The 20,551-nt window shown below is 51.7% G+C and overlaps 8 protein-coding genes across 8 annotated transcripts; 3 read left to right on the top strand and 5 right to left on the bottom strand.

The window, feature by feature from the left end:
• Positions 1-174: 174 nt before the first annotated feature.
• CDV56_106450 (putative neutral amino acid permease) lies at positions 175-1,713 on the bottom strand (the record flags this gene model as incomplete). Its single annotated transcript, XM_026760069.1, has 3 exons — positions 175-970; positions 1,032-1,470; positions 1,524-1,713. 3 exons carry the CDS (start codon positions 1,711-1,713, stop codon positions 175-177), a joined length of 1,425 nt encoding a protein of 474 aa, XP_026616361.1.
• A 559-nt stretch (positions 1,714-2,272) lies between these two features.
• On the bottom strand, positions 2,273-3,318 carry CDV56_106353 (polysaccharide deacetylase family protein; the record flags this gene model as incomplete). Its single annotated transcript, XM_026759972.1, has 3 exons — positions 2,273-2,816; positions 2,875-3,151; positions 3,213-3,318. 3 exons carry the CDS (start codon positions 3,316-3,318, stop codon positions 2,273-2,275), a joined length of 927 nt encoding a protein of 308 aa, XP_026616360.1.
• A 626-nt stretch (positions 3,319-3,944) lies between these two features.
• Positions 3,945-5,662, top strand: CDV56_106203 (putative amidase; the record flags this gene model as incomplete). Its single annotated transcript, XM_026759822.1, has 3 exons — positions 3,945-3,973; positions 4,038-4,660; positions 4,713-5,662. 3 exons carry the CDS (start codon positions 3,945-3,947, stop codon positions 5,660-5,662), a joined length of 1,602 nt encoding a protein of 533 aa, XP_026616359.1.
• Positions 5,663-5,798: 136 nt separating this feature from the next.
• On the bottom strand, positions 5,799-6,741 carry CDV56_106127 (SDR family NAD(P)-dependent oxidoreductase; the record flags this gene model as incomplete). The annotated part of the gene is made up of 3 exons (XM_026759746.1): positions 5,799-6,094; positions 6,160-6,615; positions 6,684-6,741. 3 exons carry the CDS (start codon positions 6,739-6,741, stop codon positions 5,799-5,801), a joined length of 810 nt encoding a protein of 269 aa, XP_026616358.1.
• Positions 6,742-7,129: 388 nt separating this feature from the next.
• On the top strand, positions 7,130-9,999 carry CDV56_105916 (uncharacterized protein; the record flags this gene model as incomplete). The annotated part of the gene is made up of 6 exons (XM_026759535.1): positions 7,130-7,259; positions 7,353-7,787; positions 7,842-8,129; positions 8,184-9,228; positions 9,291-9,706; positions 9,773-9,999. 6 exons carry the CDS (start codon positions 7,130-7,132, stop codon positions 9,997-9,999), a joined length of 2,541 nt encoding a protein of 846 aa, XP_026616357.1.
• A 623-nt stretch (positions 10,000-10,622) lies between these two features.
• CDV56_105818 (ferritin-like domain-containing protein) lies at positions 10,623-11,426 on the bottom strand (the record flags this gene model as incomplete). The annotated part of the gene is made up of 1 exon (XM_026759437.1): positions 10,623-11,426. One exon carries the CDS (start codon positions 11,424-11,426, stop codon positions 10,623-10,625), a length of 804 nt encoding a protein of 267 aa, XP_026616356.1.
• A 1,087-nt stretch (positions 11,427-12,513) lies between these two features.
• Positions 12,514-17,604, bottom strand: CDV56_105344 (putative ABC bile acid transporter; the record flags this gene model as incomplete). The annotated part of the gene is made up of 2 exons (XM_026758963.1): positions 12,514-17,464; positions 17,540-17,604. 2 exons carry the CDS (start codon positions 17,602-17,604, stop codon positions 12,514-12,516), a joined length of 5,016 nt encoding a protein of 1,671 aa, XP_026616355.1.
• A 1,834-nt stretch (positions 17,605-19,438) lies between these two features.
• On the top strand, positions 19,439-20,317 carry CDV56_105125 (putative ubiquitin conjugating enzyme (UbcC); the record flags this gene model as incomplete). The annotated part of the gene is made up of 3 exons (XM_026758744.1): positions 19,439-19,504; positions 19,638-19,764; positions 19,839-20,317. The coding sequence occupies 3 exons, from the start codon at positions 19,439-19,441 to the stop codon at positions 20,315-20,317; spliced, it is 672 nt and encodes a 223-aa protein (XP_026616354.1).
• Positions 20,318-20,551: the final 234 nt, after the last annotated feature.

Below are 20,551 nucleotides of genomic sequence, written 5' to 3'. Positions count from 1 at the left end.
AATGTCTTGGATTGATTCTCTGAGGGGTGCATGATGGTAGCCGAAGATTACAAGTGCAGTCCTAACGAAAGGGAGTCTAATTGTTACATAGTCTCGCTCGTAATGGTGGCAGGCGATTAGCAATGGATATCCCAAAACAATGCTAGAAAGCAGAAATACAATGAGAGACTACTTCTAGACTGTGCCGCTATTGTCGGCGCACGAGAACGCCTGATCAATCTGTCCGTTGTGGTACGCCTCAATGATCTGCACAACCACTCCGTACGTGCCTCCGACAGTCATAAAGATCCCCAGGAAAATCATCACCACGTGCAGACTGTAGATGGCGAGCCGCCCGACACTCCCCCGCCGGTAGTGCTCATGACTGTATAGCCACAACCACCCGGGCAAGCAGATCGCCAGCGGCGCATAGCAGAGACTCCCCACCAGAGCAAGGACGTACGTGAAGATGGGGATAGCGCTGGCCAGGATGAAGGAGATGGCGGACAGGATGATCGTGCAGCCCAGCCAGGTACCCCAGTGGACAAGCGTGTTAGCCTGGAGATGCTTCGAGTGGCGTAGGATCCGAACGAAGAGATACTTCGCGCCGACATGCACGTACAGCGCGCCGCTGACGACGAGACCGGGGAGTGCGATGCCGTACGCGACGCGCTTGACGGTCTCGCCTGCGCTGCCTAGCGACGGCGAGGCGATCCACTTCCCGCACCAGGCGTAGATGACCAGGCTGAAGGCGAGGTAGGAGGTGGTCACGAAGCTCATGCTCAGGTAGACGGCTTTGGGGTAGTCTCTTGGTGTGCGCATCTCGGAGATGACGGGGAGGAAGGCGGAGGTTGCGGCGCTGGAGCAGAAGATCGTCGCTGAGGCGGTGATGCCTGCGGCGAAGGTGGGATGGCCGATGGCTCGGAAGCCGAGGTCGAAGGCGCCGGTCTGGGGGGCTGCGGCGGGTCGGTCGCGGGTGGTCACGCCGATTCTGCGCGCAGTCTTCGTCAGTGGGTGCGGCTGTGGGAGGGTTGTCTGGCTGGTAGACTTACACGATGATGAACACGGCAGCGAAGACGCTGAAGAATCCGACCCAGGTGAGCCAGCCGATATGGGCGAACTTGCGGACACTCGCGAAGAGTGCCACGATGGCTGTTGAGACGAGCGACCAGTACACCGTGCACATTGCATGACGGGACAGTGCATTGAAGGCCGCCGACACGCCGATGATACCGGACGAGGCAGTGATCACATAGGCCAGGATGAACATCACGCCTACGATCTCTCGCATGAGCGGACCCCAACGGCCTCCGGCTAGATGCACCATGTCCACGATCGAATGGCAGCCGGGATATGAGTTCCGGAAGTTGCCCAGGATAATTGCCCCATAGGCGTTGAGGGTGCACCAGCCTACAAGGTTGACGGCTCCTGGGAACGCACCCAGGTCATACATGACCGATGGGATGGAGAGGATGCCAGTAGCAAAGATCACTATGGGGTGTCAGTCATGGCATCCGGCAGCGCCAAAGCCAGAAACCACATACCCTTGAGGAAGATGACAGCGGCCTGAAGCCAGCCGACAGTGCGAAAGTCCACCTGGCCATCTCCTTTCTTGAAGATCTCAAAGCTATCTTCGCCAGACTGGTAGTTCTCTGGCTTAGAAACCGCGACATCGTCTCCAGACGGTCCAGTAGGCGAGATTTTGAGGTCTTTGACCTCGGGAGAAGTCGACATGATGGTTGCAGCTCAATTGGAATGATGGTCTGAGAATTGAGCTTCAGCAGTTGTCCTGGATGTTATATTTTTATATACCCCATCATGGTCAATTCTGATCACTTGGACAACCAAACTGTGACCAGGACGTGCGATAAGGTTTCCCATCCCAGGCCTACGATCATGATATTCCATAGGGCAATAGAGGTGATAACACTAAAGGTCTCGGCGTGCTGATCCACTTCCACAGGGAGAAATGATAAGAAGCTGCAAAAGGCTAAACCCCAGAGTTGGAGTAATAGCCAGAGGAAGATGGGGTAAGGACGATACGGCTGATGGAAATAATTGACTATCATTCCGAGGAATAAGACCAAACTGCGAGTCATTAACATAGGAATCTGGGGTATTTTCAGTATCTTGCAGCTTGATTTCCGGCAGTTGGAGTATTGGAGAAGAGTTGGAGACAATTTGTCTTTTGAGCACGCTTGAAGTCAACCTCCTGAAATACTTGATCATTCAGTTTGGAGAATTCCCAGGAAACAGTAATATTGAATATTCAAGGTAAGCAGATTCTACAGAGTCATTTCTTGAGGATGGCCCCTGGCTCGGCTGGCATGAGCGCGCCTTCAGGTGCTGGGTTTTCCTTCTTGAATATGTCGCAGACCTGCTCCATAGTCACGAATTCCACTCCCTCGTGCTTTTTAATATGCTCGATGAGTCTTTCATGCATGAGAAGCACATGTGGCCGCCCAGAAACGTCTGGATGAACCGTGATTGGAAAAATGAATGTATCATACTCCCGGTAAAAGTAGTCAAAGTGATCCCGCCAGATGTCTTCAACATCACGGGGGTTGACAAATCCATGACTGTTCGAGGCTGCTTTGATGAACATCATCGGAGGCAGGTCGTCGATATACCAGTTTGCAGGGATCTCCACGAGCCCCGTCTCCTGACCAGGAACCAGAGGCTTCATCCACTCTTCTGCTCTCTTGCTGTAGTCGATCTTGGTCCAGGAATCTCCTGTTCGCAGGTAGTACGCTTGGCAGTCTTCGTGGCTCATGCTGTGATCGTACTCGATTCCGTAGTCCAGGAGCAGTTGAGCCCCTTCCCTGCTCGTTTCCCACCTAGCAGCCCCTGTATCAGCAGAAGGCTAATTTGCAACGTACGAAGAGAGGAACCTACCACGGGGCAACGCTTCCACGAGGCGGTTTTCCGCAGAACTCCGTCAACATCCGGTAGGTTTTATCTAGGACGGCCCGCTGCTGCTCGATCGTCATGTCCTTCGGGTTCTCATGCGAATATCCGTGGAGACCGATCTCATGGCCGGCATCGCGCACGGCAGCCATGTCTTCGGGGAATGATTCTAAGGAGTGACCCGGGATGAACCATGTCGCCTTGATACCGTACTTGTCGAAGAATTTCAGAAGACGTCTAGTGCCGACAGTGGCAGCCCAAACACCTGTTCACGGCAAAGTCAGCCACTGAGGAGCCTATGAATCTGCATTGACTACATGACTCACCTCTGCTGATGTCATTCGTGGAGTCTTCTCCTCCGTAAGAACCAAGCCAGCCGGCAACTGCATCGACATCGACACCGTAAGAGACGAGAACCCGCTTCTTGCCCATTTCTTCAATTCAGTCTGTATCAAGGTTGGAGGGTTCCCTTAGTGAGGTGCAATTGAGGGAGTATAGTGAATCCCAGATTGTTGGCGAAGAAGCCACAAGGTCAGATCCTCCAAGGATATAAATTGTTAAGTCTTGAAGTCTTTCCAATCAGGTGCAATGATTTCAGCCAGCAAGCCAGTCTTGGATCGTTCGCTTTGAGTCTGCAGCTGAAAGGGCAGGACTCGACGCTTATCATGCCATGGCGCCCCTCTTGTGCGGAGAAGGGGGATATTCCCCGCATAATTGGAATTGATAGCGGTGGAACTCGCGATGACTATTTTGATATGGTAATGTTCATCACGGCGTTGATTGATGACTCCAACCTAGAAGTGGGGGCTTTACAAGGAGAAGACTCCAAACTCTCCAAACATGCATGATAAAGGGAGCTTCCTGGGCAGTTGGAGTCTTCAAGTTGGAGCACTTGTGATCCTTCTACAACGATGGCGGTCTTGAGTGATGACCGTGAGAATGAGGTTGTGTAACAAATCCTTTTCTTCAGTCTTTCTCAAATCACAGACCATCTTCCACACGTCCAAAACTGTGTATATCCGGAGCTCACACCGCGGAAGCAGAGCATCCTGTAAACGATGTCAGTCCTGTTTACCTCGATTTCCCCGTAAGTTCGGTCTCAGCGTGATGTGATGGATCAGAAGGCCACAAAACTTACGATGCTCATGCAGAGACAACCCGGTGAAGAAGGAGGACGCCCAACTCCTTCTGAATAATTTCGGCCTCTCAGTCGACCGCGATGAAGCCGACGATTTTCATACTCTTCTAGCAGCCGTCCATGACTGTGCAGAGGACGTCGCGAAGCTACCAGATTATCAGCCTGTACCTGATTTATCACGTTATCCACGACAAAACATACGGCGACCGTCGCCGGAAGAGCAGGTTTTCGGTCAGGCGTGGGCGCATAAATTCTTGATCAAGGGTAACGCCGATGGAGGTCCCCTGGCTGGGAAGACTGTCAGTTTGAAAGATTGCATTGCAGTTGCTGGGGTCCCTCAGCTACTGGGCAGCGATGTAATTCCGTCCTGGACGCCGATCACCGATGCGACAGTGGTCACGCGACTCCTGGATGCCGGTGCTGATATTCTGGGTACCTCGACGTGCGAAAACTTTTGTCATTCCACCGGCTCGTATACTAGTGCTCAAGGCATAGTCGAGAATCCTCTTGCGCCTGGCTATTCTGCCGGTGGTAGCACGTCTGGCGGTGCTGCGCTAGTGGCCGGTGGCTTGGTGGATATTACAATAGGTGGTGATCAAGGCGGGAGTATCCGAGTGCCTGCGTCGCTATGTGGCTGTATGATCGCCCCAGAAAAGACATTTGAGAGCCTCACTGACATTCTTCGTAGGCGTTGGTCTGAAGCCCACACATGGCCTGGTTCCGTTTACCGGCATATCAAGTGGTGATGCTGTGAATGATCATGCAGGACCACTTGCTCGAAACGTGCAAGATATTGCCCTGTGCCTGGATGCTATCAGTGGCTATGACGGAATAGACGACAGATCGCTCGGCAGTCCAAAGCACGGATCAACAGCTTTTGCTCAGACACTTCGGGCAGAACCCACGAGGCTCGACGGCTTCAAGATTGCCTTGTTGAAAGAAGGATTTGAGCACAGTACTATCGACCCCGCAGTCAGGGACTGTGTCAGTACGGCCGCCCGGAGATTCAAAGAGCTCGGTGCCGTAGTTGAGGAGGTTTCTCTCCCAGAGCACTTGCAAGGCCCCGCCATCTGGACAATCCAACAGCGCATAGCAGGCTCCATGAATCTCCTGGGACATGCCCACGGAAGAAGAGGCCTGTATCTGACCGAAATGGAGCGCGCAAGACTACCGTGGACGAACGAGGGCTATCAGAGAGCCTTCCCAGCAACGAAGAACGTCATCATCAACGGGTTGTACCTCAGCTCACGGTTCCCGGACCTCTACTGCAAGACCATGAACATCGGCCGCAGGCTCCGAGATCTCTACGAGGCGATCTTTGAGAAGTACGATGTGGTAATCATGCCTACTACGCCCGTCGTCGCACCTAGGCACGGGAAGCGCGGTCTTCCCTTGGAGTCGGTGAAGCCGAGCATGGGTCTCACGATTAATACTGCAATTTTTGACGTAACGGGCCAGCCTGCAATGTCCATTCCTGTTGGATTTGCCCCTGCCAAGGATAATGCGGACGTCCAACTGCCGGTCGGGATGCAGATCGTAGGAGGATTGTGGCAGGAGTCGAAAGTCCTGCGAGCCGGTCATGCATGGGAGACCCATTTCAACTGGAAGAAGGATTTTTATAATGGATGTTTAAACTAGCTATGGCCGAAATATAGAATTCGATCGGATATGTCAATCCTGCACTATCTGGTGTACAAATTGTGCCGCGGCTAGAATGGGAATTTTCGATTATCACTTTGTGAAGTGAGTTATGCCTTCGATCTCTGCGGAGGGTCTAATTGATAATATAACCGCCATCAACAACCAAAGCATGGCCCTGGACGAAGGAGGCGAAAGTCGAACATAGAAAGAGAACCGCATCGGCAACCTCTTCTGGCTTGCCCATTCGCTTCATCGGCGCAATATCCACTGCAGGCTGCAACCGCGCCCGTACCTCCTCATTGCTGGTTGTCATTGGGGTCTCAATGACCCCCGGACAGACACAATTCACGCGGATGCCGTCCGCAGAATAATCTATTGCATCGGCTCGAGTCATGCCGATAATGGCGGCCTTGGAGGCGCAGTATGCGGCTGTTGTTTTTAAAGAGTGTCAGCAAAGGCTCAACCGATAAAGCTGAAGAGACAGGAGCGCTTACGAGCCCCGGGACGCGAGACAATCCCCAGCTGACTGGCGATATTGACAATACTCCCCCGTTGCGGCTCACGCCCCGGATCATGGCTCGGTAGTGGATCCTGTTTGAGCATCTGTTTCAGCTCTGCTCTGGACGACAGCCAGCAACCCCTGTAATTGATATTGGTAATCCGGTCAAAGATCTCCGTGCTGGTCTCTGTTGAGCGGAGCGAGTCCCCAAGTATCCCGACGCAGTTCACTGCATAATCGAGACGACCAAATGTGCTCACCACTTCATTCATGAAGGACTCGACGAACCGTTCGTCGGCCATGTTTCCTGCTCTCGCTACCAGACGGATGTTGGGGTGGAAAAAGAGAATAGCATCTCGGGTCTTTTCCAGGGAGGATTCGTTGATGTCTGTTATGGCTACTCGCTCGCATCCTGCAGAGGCAAAGGCTTTTGCAACCGCTGCACCAATCCCTAGAAAATGTTAGCAACAAGGGATTGCCTTCTCTGAAGACTTGCACGAGGTCCGAGGTGGAGTGTACCTGTTCCGCCGGCCCCCGTGATGACTGCAACACCGGGAAATGAATAAGCTCGCACCATAGTTCTGGTGAGATAGTATAGTATCTATCTCAGTGCGTCGACGGACGTGAGATCGCTCAAGCCAGAATTGACACCCGAACCCAAGGATATCCTGCTGGCTAGCATTGGTTGAAGATAACAACGGTCTCAACGTGATAACTTGATGCTTATCGTGTGAGCGGGGTACGTACATACTGTATCGGTTGGGGTCATATCGGTTATCTAATCTACCCCGCCCAACGGTTGGAGTCAGTCACGGATTCCTCTCCCCCTCGACTTTTGCCGGTCGCACTTTTCCCTTCTCCGAGTCCACTTTCTCAGCCCAGCTGCTCGTCTCCAAGTTCCCAAGTGGAGAGATCTTCCTTCTTTAGTATCAATCCGAGAGTTGCGATGCACCCCAAATGTCTTGATGCTGTCACAGTCATCGCAACCCACACGCGGCCCTCGTCGCTCGAGCGTTGGAGCAAAGACTCGCGTATGCGTCCACTGCGGACGGAACTTTAGGAGAACAGAGCATCTCGAGCGGCATATCCGTACTCGTAAGTGCCTCTCCACTCCTCTCCAAGAAGCATTCGCTTTTTTGTCTATCAGCAAGTATACTGTAGACATGTCTTGCTGATGGCTCTGCCCAGATACGAAAGAGAAGCCGTTCGTCTGTTTCTGTGGGGCGGCTTTTACACGCCGTGACCTCCTCAAGCGGCATACACGTATCTTGCATCAAGACAATGGCCTCGCTTCCCCTAACTCTCAACCTGAACAGGGAGCCAAGGATCAGGCTCAGCCAGTAGGTGTTCAAGTGCCCAAGCAGGCTGAACCCCATATTGCCCAAGAGAATCATGATGCACAACCGATGCCGCGGGCAGAGGTTCCTCTCCCTGTAACCTCTACTTTAGGGCAATGGCCCGGCGCCCCTCCTGGATCGTATCTGGCAGACGAGCAAAACATGCTCCACGACCGTGGTAACAATACAGGCTTGGAGACGCATCCCGCAGTGGCTCATGATGCGGATATTCTTCAGGCTGCACAGCTACTCCTACCGGGTACCTATCGAGACAATCAACCCGTTGGTAGGGCAATCGGGCGTCATATTGATCAATCGTTGGATTGCTAATTGCTCTTAGCGCAACCATTGCCGTACCTGCCTGAAGAGCTGAATCATTTTCAGGATTTTACTCATTTCCTGGACTCAATCGGTTTGCCGGCGGAATGGGTTCCCACCGTAGGCGAGACCTCACAGGTTCATAGCGCAGTGCCTGCTGAAGTGCCCGATCCTGGCCGAGCAATGAGAGAGCAGCCTAGCTCAAATCGTCGAGGCCAGATGAGGGGATCCCGCGATGACTCGCCATTCAGATCTTGGCTACCATCGGTACCGCCAGGAGATCAGAGTCTCGGAACGGTATCCGATCATGGTATGTTACCTGGGAACCCTGAAAAGGAGTGGTTGTGTCTGACGTACAGATCAGAACCTCCTCAAACCGCAACGAATTATTCACCTCTCAAGGTGAGCGAAGAACAAAGGTTACGGCTCGCGACCTCTCTAGAGGAGTTCCGCCACTTGATTCCCGACTTTGTTTTGCCGTCTCGGCACACGCTGACGAGGTACTTGACCTCGTTCTTCGAGGGCTTCCATACACATTTACCTTTCATACACCTTCCCACACTACGGATCAATGAACGCGCGCCAGAGTTGATATTAGCCTTCTTGACAGTGGGTGCTCAGTATCGGCTTGAGCACCGGAACGCCGAAAGGCTTTTCTACGCCTCGAAGGCGATCTTACTCCACAGGCTCTCCAAGGAGGCGCAGCCCTCAACTGGAGGGTCGTACAGCAATTCCATCCAGATGCCGCTCTCTAGTGTTCCGGGGGCTTTTCATCAACAGGCGCCCTCTTCGATTCCTCTCCCTCTAGGCAATGCTCCCGGATGGAGTGCATGGAGACAGATAGAAAACATCCGCACCCTGCTTGTCTTGATGGGATTTGCAAGCTGGGAAGGACCCGAACTGGTCCAGGAAGCCTTTGGTTTACAGCACTTACTAGTGAGGTGTTTACGGGAATTTGGTTTAACCGAAAACATTGCAGTCACTCCGAGACACTCGCCTATGCATTGGCATGAGTGGGCCGAGGACGAGTCCGTCCGCCGTACTCGACTTGTCTCCTTCTGCTTTGTTCATGTCCATAGCATCGCGTACAATATCTACCCAGTGCTTCGAAGTAGCGAGGTACACTTGCGCTTGCCCTGTTCCACTCAGGAATGGAAGGCTACCACAGCTAGTGAATGGGAGGCCGCGCAAAAGGAGGTTGGCTCGCAACAGTTGTTCTTCCAGGATGCGCTGGCTCTACTTCTGCAGAAGTCACGAACGCCTGTCATGTTGGATCCGATCCCTTCGCCGTTAGGCAACTACATTCTGCTCCATGGCCTTCTACAGCGCATCCATCTGGTGAGCGAACTTTCCATCCCTAATGGAGACCAGTCATTTTCATTACCCACAGAGGAATTAAATAAACTTGAGTGAGTCTCGCCATATGTTTAACTGCACTATCAAGCCGAACGGCAAACTGACTATTGCACAGGAGGGCACTTCGCTCATGGACTTCCGTATGGCAGCAAGCACCGGAATCAAGTCTCAATCCCCATAATGAAAATGGTCCCATTCCATTCACGTCAAGCTCACTTTTGGGGCTGGCCTATGTTCGTCTTTCTTTAAATCTAGGGCCCTACCGCCAGTTAGAGACGCGAGACCCATACTGTATTGCTACGGCGCTACATCGATCACCGCGACCGGGACGAAGCTATCGACTAACGCCTGCGCTGATCTATGCTGCCCACGCATTAAGCATTCCTGTACGCCTGGGAATTGACTATGTTGCACGTAGTCAGGCCTTCTTCTGGAGCGTCCGACATTCTATTGCCAGTTTAGAATGCGCGGTCCTCTTAAGCAAATGGCTACTGTCTCTAGCAGAGGCAGGAAACGAGCCTACTCTGAGTGGTACGAGGCGACACTTTCCAGATCCTCTTGTCAAAATACCGGAGCGATTGCTAACTTTTGATCTAGAAAATGAGAGCCGAATCCTGCATTGGACACGTTGTATAGTCGAAGAAGCATATGCTTCAATGGACCTAGAAGATGGGGAGGCAACCCCCAGTCAGGATCCACGAAGCCTCGGATACGCAGTCATCAAGCTATGGGCCCGCCTTTTCCGGCGAAACACCCAGTGGCCGTTCATCAACGTGATGGGTGAAAGTCTAGAAAAGTACCTAGCTTTAATCCGGCAAGATTGAAGACGTGGCAACAGACAAGGCGAAGTAAGGATAACCCTGGACCTGCCTCGGAGTGAAGCGGATTGCACCGAAATCGTTGAGCCCGGCACATCCGGGGCCTTACTTCTTGCGACGAAGTCTGCTTCGTCACCGTCAAGAGTGGGTATTCGTCATGGACGTCTCCGAATCCGGCTAAGCGATATGTCTTTTGGGCGATCATTCATTCAGATTCCAGGTTGTCAATGTCTCGTGGCAGATGTGCCACATCCGTCAAGCAGCAATTTGCATAACGATGGAATCACGACAGTTCTGAATGCCAAGTGTAAGTGGCGCTTAGGGAGCCAGTGTCTATAGATTCTTTGTACATAGTGAGTTTCTTTTCTGATTTTGAAGAGACTCGTGTATATACATGTAAGTGGGAAGGATCGCATATCAGTACATTTCATCAATCAATTAAGCTACTACCTTGTCGCTATGTGTTAATCCACCTTAGGAATCATTAAGTACAATAGCCCATTATATCACATACAGAGATAGCATTATTTCCATCTTGTTGAGTACGGGAGAGTACTGGAGCCATGAGACTTGGCTTCTTGTCTTTGTAGGCGGCGTTCAAAGTACACAACATACAGTCCGTTGGCTCTTTACCAGAATCTTCTCCTACTAGACCCCGTAGAAGTGGCGGTGGCAGAAGCGGAGCTGGCACCCGAGGCCGAGGCCGAGCTGGACGTGGCAGTCGACATGGAAGCAGCCGAGCTAGAAGAGGAGTTGCTACCATAGGTAGCAATCAGAGGCCCGATGGTAAGATTACCGCAGGGGGGCTGAGGCGCCGAGACACATCCCTTGAAGTAGCTGCCCAGCTGGCCGGGGCTGGAGCCGTTGGAGAGCACGTAGCTGGGGCTGTAGGCGGGCACCAGCGAGGTAACGTTGCTCGGGAAGATGACGGCCTCCTGGGTCGTGGCGAGGTAGGCGGCGTGGCCGGCGTGCTGGGCGGCCAGACGGGCGATCAGGAACGAGACCTCGGGGGCTTGGGTGTAGCCCTCGAGCCCGATGAGGGCGGCGCAGACGTCGGACTCGAACGTCAGGGCGGTGGTGAGGAAGGTCTCGCTGCTGTTTGGGGCGGGGAAGGTGAAGTTGCAGCCTGGCGCGGTGAAGTTGCTGATGGTCTTGCCGAGTTGCTGCGCGGCGCGGACGCCGAGGCGGTTCTGCTGCTGCATGCCCGCCAGGTTGAGGGCGTAGTTTGCGGTGGAGCTGTTCAGCGCCGAGTGGAGGAAGGTCTGGTTGACCGGGACGGAGGCGTAGTATTGCTCGACCATGTATTCGAGCGCCCAGGCGTACTGGACCACCTGCACGTCGCCGGACTTGGGGGTGCAGTAGCTGTTGTTGAGGGCGGCGGTGGTGGCCGCGCCGGCCAGCATGAGGCCGCCCAATGTCGGGAGGACACGCATGGTAGAGTCTAGAGTCACTTGGTTTTGACTGAGTGCGTCTGTGGGCGAGGGGATGCGTCGACACCGTAGGAGCAGTTGATATACTTCGAAGTTGAAACGAAATGTAATCTGTGTCAAGTGTGCTCACGCTGAGCGGCTCTCTTTTAAGGTCCCTCACCCGACCAACTCTGGTGGCACAGCCTAAGTCCTTGCAGTCATCATGAACAACAACGACTATTCAACCGGTCATGAATGCAACCATATGATGAAATCAGGACTATTCCCGTGTACAATTGAGTTTGTTCAAGCGGGAAATCTATGCCCATAGAGCTGTCGTCCCGGCTCCCTTGCATCATTGACACCGGCGACTAGAAACTCTGTTCCCCCGGAACCAGTCGCAACTCACACCGAACAACTGTGGAACAACAAATTGCATTGACCTAGACCCTGCAATTTGGGATCTTCCGCATTGTATGAACCAGAGGAATACGCGTCCAGCTGTTGAGATATCCGATCACTTGGCCACCATGATCTCATGAACGGTGGGCTCCCGTACGGCTCCGAGAATCTGGAGCCGTGATATCATATCCGCATCGATGAAGCCGAGTCAAGGGATCATCGAGGGTCCTTGAGCTTCAGAGCATTATTGCTCACGTTGGCCGTTCAACATCAATTCGCTGCTGAGGATGCCAAGGCAGTGAGTAATGGTTGATTATTTCAATTGTTAGACAAGAGATGGACGTTCATCTGCTGCTCTTGGGAATCGATCATCTGTGCTGCGCTAGTCCCAAAGAAGACATATGGATGACTGAGGCATCCTTCCACTTCCTGTTCTGTAGACCAACACTTGCGCTACTACGAACGAAGGAATTGCAGGTTATTGACTTAACCATTCTTATAATAATATGCAGTCTTGCCCAATATGAACATGATATGTAAGGGAAAGCACTTCTAATCGCCATATGTGGTAAAATATTAATACTGATCAGTCCTAAGAATAAGGTAGCCTCCCAAAGAGATGTACGGAACTTTTGGTCCCTATGGCTGTAACAGGAACCCAATCAATGAAGGGAAAGGAAACGATCAGTAGGTCAGTATGTATAAAGCTCTATGAGTCATCAACAAGACGCTTGGTTTCCCAAGCCTTTTTCGCGCCGTCCAAGAGAACCTCTAGATTGCCACTGTTCTCGCACATGCTACGGAACAGCCCATCTGGCTTGTTGATCAGCGTCCAGGGATGATCGTACTCAATGACCCGACCATGATCGAGCACTAAGACTTTGTCATAGTCAATGATGGTTTGCAGGCGGTGTGCAATAGTGATAATGGTGCTTTCTCGCAACTCTCGCAACGTTTCTTGAATCTTGGAATCAGTGTTGTAGTCAATAGATGCAGTCGCCTCATCCATCATCAGAACCTTGGGGTTTTTCAAAAGAGCGCGCGCGAGGCACAGAAGCTGCCTTTGACCTTGAGACAGATTCGAGCCTGATTCGGAGACTGGAGACTCCAGGTTGCGGAAAATATTCTTATTGTCTTGAACAGCGGCGCCATCCACGTCAGCTCCATTGGTGGATGTCGGGTGAGGCTCAGCAATTGACACTGTGCTAGCCGTAATAGGAGTCGCCGACCCTGACGTTCCCGGCCCGATGAGATGGACACGACGAAGGGCTGTGAAGATCTGCTCATCGCTGAATGAGTTGAATGGATCGAGGTTGCTTCGAATAGTTCCCGTGAAAAGAGTTGGATCCTGGGGCACAATGGTAATTGCCTCCCGCAAATCTCGTAGTCCAATGGTGCCAATGTCTAGTCCATCGATGACAATCTGCCCCTGCTCCGCCTCAAGTCCCCGGAAGAGCGCAAGCGCCAGAGAACTTTTTCCGGCACCTGTGCGGCCAACGATACCGACTTTTTCTCCAGGCTTAACTGCAAAGGACACGCTTCGAAGGACAGGATCGAGGTCGGGCCGATACCGGGTAGTGTAATTGATAAATTCGACGGAGCCTCCAGTGGGCCAGTCGGCGGGGGGCCTCGAATCGACAATTACTGCCTTGGCTTCTTGCTCAACGTCAAGGTACTCTTTCACTCGTTCAACCGAGTTCATGCTCTGCTGAACCTCCGAGTACAGCCGGACCAGCCACAGCACGTTTTCAGTGAAAGTGACTGCATACGTCAAAGACAGGCCAGCAGCACCAGCGTCAATTTTCCCGATATTGATCAGAACAAAAGTGGCTGTGAAGAACGAAACCAAGGCGCCCGTGATGTCTACACGGAATGCCAGCCAGCGATTTGCAGCCCAAAGGTATATGTGGGGACGGTTGTAGGCATTGATACGCCGGTGATTGTCGACTATGAACCGCGGACCATCGCCATACGCACGAATGGTGACGATGCCGTTCAAGGTCTCGCCGAACTGCTGGTAAAGAGGGCTTCGCTGTACCGACTCCAGTCTCTTCATATCACGAGACGCGTTGAGGTAAACAGCCCCTAGGGCGAAATAGATCATAGAAATGAAGATCGCCGCGATCAGAAAACCAGGAGTTATGACAGAGATCAAAATCACTATCATGATGACGGACGCCAAGCAGTGAATCATACCAATAGCGACAGGGGCGACTTCTTGGTCGACAGCTTCTATATCCTTGGAGAACCGGTTCATCAATTGACCCAGTGGGGTTGAATCGAAGAACTTGAACTTGGCATGCGTCACGGCATCTAGAAGGCGCCTGTGAATCTTGGAAGATGCGTTGAGAGAGCCCCAGAAGAGAACACCCTCCCTCAATAGGGAGATTAGGACGTAGCCAATTCCCAGGAATGCGTAGACTCCCAAATAGTAGGAGACATTGACATCGCCATCGGTCGCTGGATTTCGCTGTACACCGAGCTGGGGAACGTAAGAATTGGAAGTACGCGGAACACCCCCAGCATTGAATGACGGGAACTTGAAATTTGCCGCTGCAGCATAATTGCCAGCATCAACCGAGCTGTTTTCTTCAACCTGATAGGAATTTGCCCACTGTCTTATCCAGATGTTGGTCGAGACAGATCCCAGTTGCTGCAAGCTGAAGACAAGAGCAGCACATATCCAGTAGTACCAGGGACCCATCGACCTGAGGTAAAGCCGAATGGTCGACCACTTGATACTCCCGACAGCTTTCGATTCCGTCAGCTTCGACTGTGCATTGTCCCCTTCCTGATCCTGCGCAGTCGGCTTGCTAGGGGATCCGTTCACCTTTCCGTTTGTCGACGGCGGTTCCTCCGCGTGTCTGTCACCCGCGTCTGATGGCAAGCGTGATAAGCGAGGGGTACTGGCTCTCGAGGTGGGCCGAGACTTGAAATAGTCTTCACCAAAGACTCCCGAACTGGCGACATCATCGGGGAGACCTTGAGCGCTGATTTTACCGTTGTCGAGGGCAATGACATAATCGGCTTGAGGAACTGTCAGAGCGACATTGTGGGTGACAAGTATACAGGTCCGGTCCATCATCAAGGGGCCTCTGAGAGCCTCTCGGAAAATGTGCTTTGCTGTGTGAGAGTCCACAGCACTGAGACAATCATCTAGCAGTAGATGACGAGCCCTGCTGTAGACAGCGCGAGCCAGGGAGATTCTTTGTTTCTGTCCTCCAGAAAGACTGATACCTTTCTCGCCAACCATGGTTTGATCGCCCGCATCGAGAATAGACAAGTCGCGTTCGAGAGCACAGGCTTTGATAACGGCCTTGTAGCGACGCTCGTCAAACGGTGAAGCGAACACAATGTTCTCTTTGACCGTAGCATTGACAAGCCATGCTTCTTGTGCACAGTATGCGACGCTCTCAATGAGTCCAGTTTGGGGATCAACAGGCAATTCCGCTCGGTTGGCCGTTCCGCCGGGTAGATGGACTCTGCCCTCCAACAGTTTCATTTCACCCAAAAGTGCCATCAATAAAGATGTCTTTCCGGAGCCCGTGGGCCCAGCGATAATATTGAGTTTACCAATATCGAAGGACACGTTCATATTGATCAAACGGAAGGCTTCGCCATTGTCAGGGGCCTCTCCATGAGAGTCTTTCTTGGGAGTGCCCCACGAAAGAGTAGCGTTCTCCAATGCAATCTTAGGCGGTGTTTCAGGGGCCGTGCTTGTGCTCAATATGTTGTACTTTTCCGTTTCCTCTTCATTGAGATACGTATCCACCCGGTCCAAGGAGACTTTGGACTCTTGAACATGAGCAACCATATCAGCCAGCTGATCCAAGGGTACGCGAAGTAAGGAGAACATCGACAAAGCCGGGAAAGCAACCGATGGGGTCAGTTTCTTCTTTTCAACCACCGTATACAAGAAGAACGAGGTGAAGGTGATGAGAATCGGTGTCCCGTACCAAACCGTTGCCGCGAATGACCACAGAATGTAGCGATTTCGTAGCGAATTCAACTCTGCCCTGCGTTTCTCGTCAATAATGTCTTGGAACCGCTGTTCCCAAGCGAAATATTTAACAATGCGAATGTTCTGAAGGACCTCATTGGTCGCGTGAATACGTGCATCGGTTCCCGCCAGGATTTGGTTCTGCAACCTAGCGAAGCTTTTGGCGATAAAAAGATTTACTGGAAGCATGAGGACCATGAGAACGATCCCAGCGAACGAGCTGAAGCCAAGGAGTCGATACAGAAGCGTGACAGCAATGATGATTTGGACCGGAACGCTAGCCCAGAGGAAGTGAAGATAGGCGCCCACTTCGCTGACTTTGAAAGAGTCAATGGCCATCAGGTTGATGATGGTGCCGACGTTGGCCAATTGAGACGGATCTGTCTTGTCGGACTCTGCTGGAGTCTCAGAGTCCGCTGTGGCCTTCTTCTTCTTGCGGCCAAAGGAAAAGATCCTGTCCTTTTTGCCGACCTTCTGAGGTTCTTCCTTCTTCTTTGGTGCATCAGGAGATGAACCGGCTTTTCGGCGCAGAGCCTTGGCGTAAATTTCGCCAATAATGATAGCACGAAGCTTGACACCTAGCTTTCGGCCAATCCAAAGCGCCTGTCCATCAGCGACGCCTTGGATAGCTCCAGAGCAAAAAAGCAGGATCGCGTACAGCCAGGCTGCGTTGGCGGTGGTTGATCTGGGATCCTCGACATATTCCAGAATAGCCTTGAGAAGGAGGGTCGGCAGATAGGTGAAGAGGTTGGAGAATATCGTCCATGCACCTTGGAGCAAGAGCGTGCCGTAGAAATAGCACCCGAGCCTCCAGACTAATGGGCCTCTGGGATGCTTGCGGCGAAAGTCCTCCAAAACTGTAGCAGCTTTCTGTGATGTTGTTAAGTTCCAAACGTCGTCTAGTTCAAGCGGCTGTTTGTAGCCCTTCCAGATCAGTGGATCTAACCAGGAAAAAGTCAATAGTGACAATAAGCTAGCCTTGGGATGTCTCGGCGGCTCTAATCCATCTTCATATTGCACCAAAACTGCCTTGTTACCTCTGCGTGTGGTCACAGCAATGAGCAACAGCAGTGTCGACAGCGCAAATTCGACGGCGCTCAATGTCAAAGCACGCTTCGACAAGGGGTGAATGACCGCAGACCGAAACACAAAGACGTTGAACAACCATTGCAAACCATACAGGGTCGCAGTGTGGTCCCACAACCGAGGAGACGATTGCAGCTTCAAAGTTGAAAGAGTGAATCGAACCAGCACTAAAAATAGTATATAGCCCCATGAAATCAGCTTGCCCACAGCTGGAAGCGTCCCACTGTCGCCCCAGGCATTGGTGCTCAGTATGATGACAAACGTGGCTATTAAGCCCACTAATGCAGCTACTTCCAGAGCTATGATGGCGATTTCACCTCGCGGACGATCGATCTCCAGTCGCGGCTGCTCCAGCTGCGTCGCCTTGAATAACATCGGATCGGTTTCCTCTCCTTCCTCTCCGTCCTCCCCATCAACTGGTCCGGTATTGGGTGCAACATTCTCAGCTTCATCGTTCACCAGGACCTTGTAAGCGATTCCCTTCTTTGTTACAACGTAGCGATGCGCAACCCGGATGACGATATACAATAAGGAGAGACCGCATGCTGCTAATGGAAAAATAAGTTGTAGATATCTGTATTAACTCAAATGCGTCAGATTGAAGTATTTCTTTGCGAGATGCAGGGAAGGTGAGCACTTGAGAACATACTTGCGCTGGAAGCAACGGGAAACGTCATCAATGGCCCAGATGGGACCATGGCATTCTGGCATCATTTTTATGTCGCGATATATAAGTAGCAGAAGTAAGAACGAGAGCCACGTCGATTCTTCCGCTTCGCATTCAGGCGCTGGAACCCAGCGGCGGTGGATGACGTCGAAGCGTAAAGAAACAAGAACTTGCCAAAGCTACTGGCGTTACTGATAGCTTTCCGACATTGAGATGCAGGACGAGCCTGACATTGCCGGGGGACTTTTTAAACAGACAGACGAAGGGGAAAAAAATAGTTTAGGTCAACAGATCAAAAAGAAGGGAATGAATACGAGGGAGTCAAATCAAGGTAGCAGCGGAACCAGGGAGAATCGAATTTGACAGTCGGAAAGTAGTGTTCCAGTTACTAAGAAGTATCTAAGAGTAGTAGTCTAATGAGTGGGGGGAAGGGGGCCGGCCGGCGGCGAGCAGATTGGGATTAGAGCACTAGAGGCGCTAGATCCCTACTAGCAGGAGAGGCCGATGCAACCCAGATCAATGCTTGGGATCTTAAAGAACTCCACCACCAACAACGGTCTTGTTGTGCTATTTAATCAACGCATGCGACTCATCCTCTGAGTGTGAGTCAGACTGTCAAAGGTCAAGTGAATATTTTCCGACTCAAGGAAACACAGAACACTTGGAGATGTCGCCATTACTGTCTCAAGGAAGTTAAACGATTACTCTGTGGAGGGTCATCGCTACCAGAGAGCTGCCTACCTTCTAGGTAGACGATGCTAGGTTTTAATACAATTCAGTTTCATCAAAATCCTATAAGGATCTCGTTATGCTTGTTCTGCTTCTTGTCCTCTATCGTGATCGAGGCACAGAATACTCAGTAACTCCCGTTTACAAAGAAGTCAGCACCACGGCAAGTGATCAACCACCAACATCAGCTTGGGCCTCCTGCAGGATCCTCGCTCATCACACCGACTTCGATATACATACTCCGGAAAAACTTACACCTTTCGAATTACAAGGAGCTACAGGTCAACCAAGACGAGCGCTGGTACCTCTCCCTCTTATCGGCATCAATTAGGAATCCGACGGAGGGCGTTATACTGTCAATGATAGTCGCGCGCTAGCCAGGATTGTCTTAGACTTGGGGACATGACTCGCTGGAGGTGCCTGTGCTCCCATGATATCATCCGACAACTGGGTGAGATAAATGAATCCGTAGTGACAAGATACCTATCTCATTGGAGCGATATCATCTTCACCAGCACGACCTTCCGATTATTATCATGGCTAGACTAGCAGTCTCTAACTTCGCGCTTGCATTGATAGAATATTCAGCCCTCCTTGGAAAGCTTTTGCTTATGTCCCTACCCTCAACTCTGGGATGATCTGATTCTCGAATGTGAGGTAGATGATAGAAAGAGATGTCGAAGGATTGGCCTAATCTCCAAGTCGATGTACAATGTACAAGATACAACTTCAATGTCAGCGTGGTCAAAAAATTAGAAGAAAACTCTGACTGATGTTGATAAAGCCATGCCAGCCTGCCAATCTGATCATCTTTGCAGCAATTTTCCCTATTCTGGTGTAGCGCCACCCCGGGTCTTTCCGTCATGAGATTGCCACGGCGGCACCGTAACCCAAAGAGGAAAGCCATGGCCAAAACCTCAGGCTGCCTTTGATGGCTCAGGCGACCATCCTGAGCTTCCCATGTATTCCCTCTTCCGTTCCTTTGTGTCATTCACTACTAGTATTTGCTTTATGATTCACCTTTGACAAGGTGCCAGCCAACTTTCTCTGCCGCCTTTTTCAGCTTACCTGCTTTGCAACACCCTCCTTGACAGAGCACTTCCGTCCCCCCCAATCGACCGTCGCGAGCCGTTTCCACTCTTGATCGCCGCCATGGCGGAGCGTATTTTGATGAATGAATACAAGGCGTTGGCTAAGGAGGATTGGGTAAACATCGAGGTACGCCCAGCCTATTATATGGATATGCTCAGGTTACGAGATCAGGCGTTGGATATGAAGCTTGTGAATACTTGTTCTACTAGCGCCTGTATCCTTGCAGATAGTGACGTCCAGGCTGACATGAACATGGCAGCTTAATGGCGAAGATATCTTCAACTGGAATGTCGGCCTTATCGTACTGAACCCGGACTCTCTGTACTACGGCGGTTACTTCAAGGGGTCCATGAAGTTTCCCAAGAACTACCCATACTCCCCGCCTGGTGAGCCACTACTGTGTTCCTCCTTTTCTTGTCTTCACCTCAGTCAGCACTGACCCTCACAACTTCCCATGTAGAGTTTCGGTTTCTCCGCCCTCTTTACCACCCCAACATCTATCCCGACGGCAAACTCTGCATATCTATCCTACACGCGCCCGGTGAGGATGAGATGTCAGGCGAGCTGGCTTCCGAACGCTGGTCGCCTGCTCAACGTGTCGAGTCTGTCCTTATTTCGATCCTCTCGCTCCTAGATGATGCGGAAGTGTCGTCGCCCGCCAATGTTGATGCCGGTGTCATGCTACGAAAGGACTTCGAATCTTACAAAGGGCTTGTGAGGAAGGATGTTGAGCGATCGAAGAAGGATATTCCTGAGGGTTTCGTCATGCCCACTCATGAGTCCTCGATGAACAGACCGACGGAGAAGACCGACGATGCAGACTTCTGGGCCGACAGTGAAGTCGACAGCGACGTGTTTGGGGGAAGTGACTCAGACGAGGACTTGGATCTTGATGACCAGGATACCGGCAGCGACGAGGAGGAAGACGACCAGGATTGATGGTGATTTTGTCGCTGCTTTCATGATCCTTAGAGGAGGATTTGCTTCTTTCGACCTTGATCCTTCTGCGGGTCTCATTTCTGTGGCGAAGATCTTATCGGCTTTCTATGCATAGCGCAGGCGCATCGGCGAGCTACGGTTTTTCTCATTGATCCATGGTAATATCTATCTCGAATTTATCCATTACACCTGGCTTTTGCTTTCTATTGCATAATTGTACCAACAGTATCATTA

This window comes from Aspergillus thermomutatus (genome assembly GCF_002237265.1).
Source record: "Aspergillus thermomutatus strain HMR AF 39 chromosome Unknown NODE_43, whole genome shotgun sequence".
NCBI lineage: Eukaryota > Fungi > Ascomycota > Eurotiomycetes > Eurotiales > Aspergillaceae > Aspergillus > Aspergillus thermomutatus.
The sequence above is the reverse complement of the archived record's forward strand: the minus strand, read 5'-3'. Positions and strand labels throughout refer to the sequence as shown.